General features: G+C 36.0%; 2 protein-coding genes across 11 annotated transcripts; both read left to right on the top strand.

Moving 5' to 3' along the window:
• On the top strand, nucleotides 1-5,432 carry LOC142539266 (uncharacterized). Of its 10 annotated transcripts, none has more exons than XM_075644589.1 (4): nucleotides 1-417; nucleotides 1,358-3,740; nucleotides 3,820-3,875; nucleotides 3,961-5,432. In XM_075644589.1, exon 2 carries the CDS (start codon nucleotides 1,501-1,503, stop codon nucleotides 3,646-3,648), a length of 2,148 nt encoding a protein of 715 aa, XP_075500704.1. In that variant the 5' UTR covers nucleotides 1-417; nucleotides 1,358-1,500; the 3' UTR covers nucleotides 3,649-3,740; nucleotides 3,820-3,875; nucleotides 3,961-5,432. The 10 variants fall into 10 exon arrangements, with proteins under 10 accessions (XP_075500704.1, XP_075500712.1, XP_075500711.1 ...); XM_075644597.1 differs by having other exon boundaries at nucleotides 1,358-3,875; nucleotides 3,970-4,032; nucleotides 4,292-5,432; XM_075644596.1 differs by having other exon boundaries at nucleotides 1,358-3,875; nucleotides 3,961-4,032; nucleotides 4,292-5,432.
• A 570-nt stretch (nucleotides 5,433-6,002) lies between these two features.
• On the top strand, nucleotides 6,003-9,043 carry LOC142539265 (Holliday junction resolvase MOC1, chloroplastic-like). Its single transcript, XM_075644587.1, has 6 exons — nucleotides 6,003-6,482; nucleotides 6,793-6,898; nucleotides 7,342-7,394; nucleotides 8,118-8,249; nucleotides 8,423-8,495; nucleotides 8,564-9,043. Exons 1-6 carry the CDS (start codon nucleotides 6,018-6,020, stop codon nucleotides 8,665-8,667), a joined length of 933 nt encoding a protein of 310 aa, XP_075500702.1. The 5' UTR covers nucleotides 6,003-6,017; the 3' UTR covers nucleotides 8,668-9,043.
• Nucleotides 9,044-9,931: the final 888 nt, after the last annotated feature.

The raw sequence follows: 9,931 nt of genomic DNA, 5'->3' as shown, positions 1-9,931 counted from the left end.
TGTATGGAACCAATCTGTTCAAGTTCCAATCCCATTCTTCCCTCCAAAGTCCAAACCCCAATGTTTGATGACATTACGAATCGCCGCTAAATTATCAGCGCCGCTCCTCCTCCGTCTCGCTCCCCCCGCATTCCGGCTTTTTGCCACCGCCAGTGATCCGGAATTAGTCACAACACGCAGTTCGGAACACCAGACCTAATGGTGAATGGCGATGGTAGAACCGTTAGAGGGGATGATAAGGTAAATTTAGACGCTTAGCAGTTGACGTTGAAGTGGCCGGAGTTCATTTCACGGCCATTGCCAGACAATCATAAAAATCAAATCCAAGATTCGGAATTGGGAGGCCCGGGTTTGGTTGATGGAGTCGACCCGGATCTATCTGGAGCGTTGGCCTTAAAACCGGATAACTCTTCTCAGGTATCGGTTTTAGCTGTTAGTCTCTGCTTATTACGTGACAAGGTGCAAGGAGTTTATGGCGTGGTGTTTACTTTGAGAATGATTGGATTCTCTTTTCAGATCGGTCAGTTTTGACTTCATTGGGTTATTATGATCCATTCATAAATAATGATCGTTGACCGAAAGCAGAGTGGGTTATGGTGTTTGGTTTTGCTAGCACGTGTGATTGTAACTTGCATAATTTTCGTGCATGTTATCTCATTGTTATTATGTTCTTGAATTCCTTTTGTTCATCAAGTTCTCGAATTTGTTTTGTTAGAAAACAGTGTCTAACTCTTTTGCATTTTTTAAAGATGGGTGCTCTGTTTATCTACATTGAATTTGATTTACATAAACTACTATGTTATAGGTCTTTGATTCTCTTTCCTCGCTTGAAAGTACTGATAGGAAAAACAGTGCGAAAGCTCTTGGATGCTAAGTCAATAATTCAATTACTTCAAACCAGTAATGCTCCAGTTTATGTCATTTTCAATGAATTCAGCTCGATTCTTGATTTGACTTCTTATATCATCATTTGATGCATAAAGTATGCCAATAATGGCTATGAGGTCACAGCATTTCAGTATCCTAGCTCCATATAATTTTTATTACACGAGATTATATATACGTATGTATTTAATTATTTACGAAGCAAAGCAATAATTACTTTGTCTTAGTAGTTTTGTATTCTTTTTCATTGGTTTTGCATGCTCCTAGGATGTTAAACCTCATAAAGATATTACCATTGAAGGAGGCAAACGTATAAAGAAAAAAGCATAATAAATAATAGACATAGAATGATCAAATCGTTTTGTTCTTTATTATGATATCTTGATATTAATTTGATTGTAATGTCAACTTGTTGTAACCCATAGGGTAGCTCAGACTATAATATACTCCGTTGGGTGCTTCTCATGATCAGGAACCACTGCTTATATATGCAATCAATTCCTTTTCCCGAAGACAGCAAGAAGGTTGGAAAGTCTTCATCAGCTAAAAAGAGGCGTTCATTTTATAAGCTGGGAACTCAATCTGTCATTTTAGAGAGTTCGGTGTTATTCGATAATGGGGAGCAGACATATATTCTTCTGTTATCACAAGCAATTCTCCAAAACAGGGCGCTCAATTTGTGTTCAAAACAAGAATGGCTATTCATCCGATTCACAAACTCTTACTTCAGCTTCTTTCATAGTGGAAAATATTTTGTGGGCTCTTAAGAAAGGTGGGTCAATAAATAACCATTTGTTTTTTCAGTTAAACCCATCTATATATGCTCAAATTATGTACATATGTTGCAACAATTTACAAATGGGTCAGAAATTTATTGATTTAGTTGCTATAAATCACCCAAATTTCAAGCATTCTTCCGGTTCCATCAGTGCTGCAGTTCACACATTAGTTAAAAGTAAAAGAATGTCTGATGCGCAGGCTTTGGTTCTCCGAATGGTTAGGAGAAGCGGGGCTTCAAGAACCGAGATTGTAGATTCTTTAGTTGAGGCTTGTAAACATTGTGGGTCGAATTTATATGTTTTTGATTTGTTAATTAAGACTTATGTACAAGCTAGGAAGTTAAGGGAGGCTGTAGAGGCGTTCCGTTTGTTGAGATATCGAAATATTTGTGTATCTATAAATGCTTGTAATTGTCTTCTTGGAGGACTTGGCAGGATCGGGTGGGTTGATTTGGCTGTAGAAGTGTATGAGGAGATTGTGAAAAAAAGACGGGATATGAATGTCTATACCCTTAACATCATGGTAAATGTGTTGTGTAAAGATGGGAAAATGGAAAAGGTGAACAAATTTTTGATGGAAATGGAAGAAAGAGGGATTCTTGCAGATATTGTCACCCATAATACTTTGATTAATGCATATTTTCGAGAAGGGTGCACGGAAAAAGGCCTCGAGTTGATGAGGTCGATGGAGGGTAAGGGTTTGAAACCATGTTTGTTGACTTATAATTTGATTATTAATGGCTTGTGTAAAAATGGGCAGTATGAGAGAGCCAAGAAAGTTTTAAATGAGATGGTCCAGTTTGGGCTGTATCCCGATACTACCACATATAATGGACTGCTAGTTGAATGTTGTAAAAAAAATGACACAGAGGAAGCCGAGGGTATTATTGAAGAAATGTTGCATTTGGGTGTTGTCCCTGATTTGATTAGTTATAGTTCGATTGTTGGTTTGTTTTCAAGAACTGGGAATCTTGAGAAGATGATAGCTTATTATAACGCTATGCAATCCAAAGGCTTGATACCTGATACTGTTGTTTATACAATTCTTATTGGTGGATTCTGCAGAAATGGCGCTATCATAGAAGCTATGAAGGCACGCAATGAAATGGTGAAACAGGGTTGTCACATGGATGTGGTGACTTACAACACTATCTTGAATGGCTTATGTAAAGAAAAGATGCTTGGCGAGGCTGATAAACTTTTAAATGAAATGATTGAAAGGGGTGTTTATCCTGATTTTTGCACGTATACGACTCTTATAAATGGCTATTGTAAGACCCGGCAAATGGATAAAGCTATAACCTTGTTTGGACACATGCTTCAGAGAAATCTGAAGCCGGATGTGGTCACATACAATACCTTGATCGATGGATTTTGTAGGATAGGTGAAATGAAAAGAGCCATGGAGTTGAAGGATGATATGATTTCTAAAACTATAAATCCCAATGATATCACATATGGTACACTCATAAATGGATTCTGTAACGATGGTTTTCTGTCTGATGCATTCGGATTGTGGAATGAGATGGTTGACAATGGTCTTCGGCCAAACCTTGTGATTTGCAATTCTCTTATCAAAGGCTATAGCAGATATGGTGATCTAACAAAGGCATATGATTTCTTGAAGAAAATGGAATTGAAAGGAGTTTTTCCCAATTGCATCACATATAACACTCTCATTCTTGGTTTCATGAAAGATGAGAATGTCAATACAGCTTTTGACTTGGTGAATCGAATGGAAACCGAAGGTCTAGTTCCTGATGTAACAACATATAATGCTATTCTCCACGGGTTTTGCAGGCTAGGTAGAGTGCAAGAAGCTGAAAAAATATACAGAAAGATGATAGAGAGTGGCATTGACCCTGATAGATCATCATATACATCGTTAATAAACGGTTATGTTTCTCAGGATAATTTGAAGGAAGCTTTTAAATTCCATGATGAAATGCTGCGAAGAGGTTTTGTGCCTGACGATAAGTTTTAGTTTCCCTCTTTAATCTATCATTGTCTTGTTGTCGTTATTTGATCCCAGTTGCTGAAATTTATCCGCAACATGTCCACCAAATCAGTACCAAGGTGATGACCTATAGCATTCACACTTCACTGATCAAATAATTATCTATTTAAATTGTAAACGTGATTTCCTGCTATTCAGGACTTACTGAAAATAGTAAAAGTGAATGGAAGGCCGAAACTTTGCATCCCGTTATGGTACTTTATCCTTGATTATCTTTCTTGATGTTACGTTAGATTTTCTCGACAGGAATAATTTTGTTGTAATGTGTTTTTCTTGTAGTTAATTCAGCCAAGAGGGTTGATCCCCTAATTGCTGCATGGCTTGAGGAACAGTTGAAGTAGAAGCAAATAGGTAAGAACTGGAAATAGGGAGTTCGGTCAGTCGATTCTTAGGAAATGTCAGAATGGAAGTGAGGTGATTTGATTATAGAAAAACATAAATCCTCATGTTTTTTAGTGGAAAATATATGATTTCATTATCCGACAAAAATTCTCAAAGTCGTGACTTACAAGAGAACGAAAAAATAAAGGGAAAAAATTCTTTCTCTTGGGAAAATCATTAAGAAGATAGTAACCATGAGATGTCAATGAGTGTGCAACCTGATTTGCAGTTCTTGGACAAAAACTGGGTTCCGAATTCAAAGCCTGGGCACAGTGGGTGTTGATAAAAGATATGATAGATCCTTTTGCTGCAAACGGGGATGGTTTGGATATAGATAAGACCATGTTTAGTGCATCCGTTTCAAAAATGACATCAGGCCAACGATTTTGCAGTGCCATCAAAATACCCTCCCAAACCGCAGGTAACTCCGCAATGAAAGGTGAAAACACACCCAAAAAGCTCGTTGACCAAGCAACACAATTCCCAGATTGTTGCGAGCGACAATGCCAACGCCAAAATGCCTTGAGCCCTGAAACACCACTGCATCAACATTTATTTTGATGGTTCCAAGACTTTTATTTTGATGGTTCCAAGAGGACTTATGCTCCAGAAAACTGATGGAGAAGGTGAAGGAGACGGATCGGGGAGCAAAGATTGGCACGAAGTGTATTGATTCCATAAGCTACCTGCTCGAGCAACAACCAAACTTGGGGAAGACAGTCTCCCCTCAAACACAAACTGTTGTGTTCCAACCAAAGATGCCAAGAAACCATTGCAAAAGTACCAAAATCCTCCTCCATCCCTGACAAGAAAACCTAGTTCCACAACTCCATAAAAGATTGCCTCTTAAACCGAGAGAGTATTGGCCAGATTGAGTTTCAGACCAAACATGTTTTGCCCAAAAGCAATGCCACGGTAGATGAAATCTGTTCTGGGAATGATTTTACACTGGGAACAGATAGTGTTGATCATTACTCTTCTTGAGGCTAAATGAAATCTTGGTGGGATAATATTCTGATTGGCCTTACAGATGAAGATCTTCATTTTGCTTTGGATATTTGAATGTCGTGACTTACGAAACAAGATTGAATTATCTCCAGTGGTGAATTCATAGCTACATGGTATCTTGATTTGACAAAGTAAGTGCCACATTTGGTATAATGCCAGATGAAAACATCACTGCCATTCATAACACTCACAGGGAATTCTTCGGAGTTCGTCTCGATCAATTTGCCAAAAGAGACTTGCAATTCTGTAAGATCGTTGATTTTATTTAGAAGATTTTTACGTTTTTTACAAAGGTTCTACTTGCAATTTGCTTGAGAAATTTTCGGAAGAGAGCACATATGGAAAGCCTTATTTTTCTTCTTTTGTCATCCTCATTTATATATATATACACTAGTCTTTTTTTCACGCGTTGAGTGTACGTCATATATTTAATTATTAAAATAATTTTTTATAATAAAAATTTACTAAGTTGTAAAAAAATTAATGATAATTAAAATATTTTTGAAAAGATAAATAGGAAGGAAAGTATGAGAAATTGTAGGAAGTTTTAAAATTGTGAAAAATTACAATAGTTTTGGAAAATTCACTTTTAAAAATAGGATGTGGTTTTTATAAGGTCCTTTACTCCTTTTGATTTATTAAATTAAATAATAAATGTAATAAGACATATTTATTTTAATTGATTACAACTGTCTCCTATAAAGTTTGTTATGTTAATAAAAAAAAAAAACTAAACTATATTTAAATATTATATATATTTTCTTCGAGGACCGTGAAAAGTAAGATAAATATAAATAAATATAATGGTATAAAATATATTTTCTAGGGTATTTGCAACTATTCAAACACGAGAAGAGAATTTGAATTTGGACCCATTATAAGTCAGGCCCAGCCCAGTAAAAGCAATTGGGCTCAGAAAAGCCCAGTACAAGAAATTGGGCTCAGAAATGGTGTATTTGCTCTCCGATTCCAGTGATATTCATCCGTTTTCCAGCGGAATTTTTATGGAAACTCTTCCAATCCAATTCTTCCCTCCAAAACCCCAATGTTTGATGACCTCATCAATCGCCGCCAAATTATCAACGCCGCTCCTCCTCCGCCTCACTCCCACTGCATTCCGGCCTTTTGCCACCACCAGTGATCTGGAAACAGTCACAATTCCGGAACCCGCAGTCCGGTGCCCCAGACCTAAAGGCGGTAGAGCCGTTAGAAGTAAGCTAAACTTAGACGCTCAGCAATTGAAATTGAAGTGGCTGGAGTCCATTTCGTTCCCGTTGCCAGATAATTCTCAAATCCAAGATTCAGAATTGAGAGATTTGGATTGCTGCAATGCTAGCTCGGGTCTGGTTGTTGGGGTCGACCCGGATCTCTCTGGTGCCTTGGCAGTCTTAAAACCGGATAATTCTCCTCAGGTGTTGGTTTTAGCTGTTGGTCTCTAGTTATTATGTGACAAGGTGCAAGAAGTTTATGGCCGTGGTGTTTACTTAGACTTGAGAGTGTCTCTAGTCTTTATATTGGATTCATTTTTTAGCTCGGTTGTCCTACATTGCTTGGTTCTGCAAGCACGTGGGTTCGTAACTTGAATTATTTTCATGCATGTTATATCACTGTTATTGAGTTCTTGAATTTGTTTTGGTTATCAAGTTCTCGATTTTGTTTTAGCAGACACTTTCTAGGTCTACTGCATTTATTTAAGATGGGTGCTCTGTTTCTATGTTCTAGGTATTTGATTCTCCTCACTTGAAAGTACTGATAGGAAAAAGAGTGCGAAAGCGCTTGGATGCAAAGTCAATCATTCAATTACTTCAAACCATTGATGCTCCAATTGGTATGTCATTTTTCATGAATGCGACCAGATTCTCGATTTTAACTTCTTATATAATCATTTGAATTTTGATGCATAAAGGATGCCTTTTTTTCCTATGAGGCCACAATAATTCAGTAACACTTTCTCCTTATAATTTTTATTGCTCGTGATAATATATATATCTTTTAATATCTATGAAGCAAATCAATAATTACTTTGTCTTAGTAGTTTTGTATTCTTTCATTGGTTTTGCGTGCTCATGGATGTTCGAATTTATAAAGATGTTCCCATCGAAGAATACAAAGGTATAAAGAAAAAGCAGAATAATTGATAGAGTGATCGAATGGTTTCGTTCATAATCACATTGTGTGATTTAAATTTGTTAATTATGTCAATGTGATATAATTCATAGTATATCTCGAACTAAATATTTTCAAACTCTGTTGGGTGCTTCTCATGATCAGGAACCACTGCATATATAGAGCAATCAATTCCTTTTCCCCAAGATGGCAAGCAGGTTAGAAATTCTTTATCAGCTGAAAATGGGTATTCTTTCTAAAATTTTTATCTCCATGGCCATTGTTTTTTTCTGTCATGTGATTTTCTCTTACGGCTTGTGTACCTCTGTTGATATTTCATCAGCAGTAAAAATAAACTCAAAATCTGTCTTTAGAAGTTTCACAATGGTAAACTAGCGAGATAATTGTCTTTTCAACTTAGCCACATCCGTTTTCGGAAGACGGTTGAGTCTTCCCGAAAACTGTGTAGCAAATTATGTATAACTTTTTTTGACAGGTTTTTCATTGGAACATACCCATTAACTGCTCAATGAATCATTTCACAACGCCTCAACTGGGTGAATCAAGTTCAGTTGTGAAAAACAGTTCGATGATATATATACAACTGTGTGCTAATGGAGATTTCACAATTTTTTCAACACCACCAAAAACACGCTGTGAGAAACTCGAAATATCAATAAGCATACCAAGAATAACATGAGTTTTAAGAAGTATGCATAGGTGCTCCATGAACAATCAGATACCTATAAGCAGAAACCTATCAACACACTTCAATCATGCATGTGAGAAATAGTATAACCGGCTTTAATGGTTTAATGCCCCCCCTGTACTTATAACCTACTGAGTTTCAGTTGTAAATTCAGCAGGGTATATTTTTCTGCTAACTAATTGTGTATTGTCCTTGATTTTGGTTTCTTAAACATACATTTTGTTGCATTAAGGGATGGTGGAGCGGGGGATTTGGCTATGGATTGTGGATAGGGATTCTGGTGGCATCAGGATTTTCTGTTGTTCCAGTTCCATCATTTGTGTGGAAGAATGAATTTAAACTATCTGGAGATCGTTCAAGCAAGGTTTCATCCAATATTTTAACTTCTTGTTATATATGTATCATGATGCTATATTTTGATTTCTAAGTTTCTCTCTGTATAGACTTTAAAAGAGAGGAGAAAAAGAACACATGAGAATCTGTCATATTTTGTCAGCACTTGCATATCAAAATATATATTGACATCTTGATTGGCAGGATGATAGCCGAGATCTTGCCTCCACTCTATTTCCGTCTATTAGTTCCTTGTTGAAAAGGAAGAAAGATCATGGTTAGCAACCTCTCTCTATATTTCCAAAAAATAAGTTTTTAGCATTTCTTGATTTTCAAATCATGTAGGTCGTGCTGAGGCTTTGCTCATTGCGGCCTACGGCAAAGGACTGAAGGCGAACTTCCATTCCTCTCGCATGTTGGAAGATTCTGATACCTTACAAACAACATAATCCCACTTTATATTCTTAGCTGCTCTAGCTGACCATCAATAGTTAAGAAGTACATTTGTTGAGATAGAACATTTATGGCCGACTCAGACTAACCTGTAATGTATGGTGCAAATATTCAAACCCTCTTTGTACCACAGAAAAATGAGTCGTCCTCTAACGATTTTGCTGAAAGGCGTACGCCGAAGAATCTACTAAGTACGCCTTGTATTTACGAGCATTGTGTGATCCATGGATCTATTGGATCAAATCCCTGGTCTTACGAAGATATGACTGTAAGTTATAGTTGCTAGGAGTACTTCGATCTTCGCATGTCTTTATGTAAGATTTGGGCCGATTTTCTTGTCTTTGTGTTCTATGACAATGCTTTATTCTCTTCTTTGCCATTTTTTAAACTTGGATTTTCTTGAATCCCAGACAAAGAGAGAGCACTATTTCCCAGCTATTTTGTTAATCAAATTTCCTTGTGTTACTATATTATCCCCAATATTGAAAAATTCTCGCGGTTTTCAGTCTTAAATTTCATCCAACAGCTTTTTTAATTAAAAATAAATAAATATTGTTGTACTCGAATTTACATTTGATAAATCTTGATGACGATTTGTTGGTTGACTATTATGCACGTTCCATATAAAAATTGGAGGACTCTTTTGAATATATTGGATTGGGTAAAGACGCATTATTTAATTGGTCACATGCAGCTCCATACGCCCACTAACTAGCTTGTAACTTTTAAAAAGTAATAAATTTTTTATAGAAATATAAATAATTATATGAAATTGGTCATTATTTGGAAGATGGAGTGATGGTATTGTTTTGGATCATAGCGGGTCAAAATTAACAATTAAAGAAGACAGTTTCTAATATATTTACATTATTAAATTAAATAATATTTAAAAAAGCATACTGTTCGTGGTTGGCTCGTTTTTGTACTTGCTCATATATATAATGAACAATAGTTTTTTTAGTACATTTTTTAAAAAATAATGACTCAATTTTATCAAATAACATTTATAGTTGAGTAGGTTTTTTTGTGAGACGGTTTCACGGATCTTTATTTGTGAGACGGGTCAACCTTATCGATATTCACAATAAAAAATAATATTCTTGGCATAAAAATTAATATTTTTTCATGGATAACCCAAATAAGATATTCGTCTCACAAATACGACCCGTGAGACCGTTTCACACAAGTTTTTTTTATAGTTTGTACATATAATAAATGAATTAATATAAAAAACAAATTGAAATTATTTTAAATACATCT

This window comes from Primulina tabacum, chromosome 3 (genome assembly GCF_025594145.1).
Source record: "Primulina tabacum isolate GXHZ01 chromosome 3, ASM2559414v2, whole genome shotgun sequence".
NCBI classification, from domain to species: Eukaryota; Viridiplantae; Streptophyta; class Magnoliopsida; order Lamiales; family Gesneriaceae; genus Primulina; species Primulina tabacum.
This window is presented reverse-complemented; position numbering and strand designations above follow the sequence as displayed.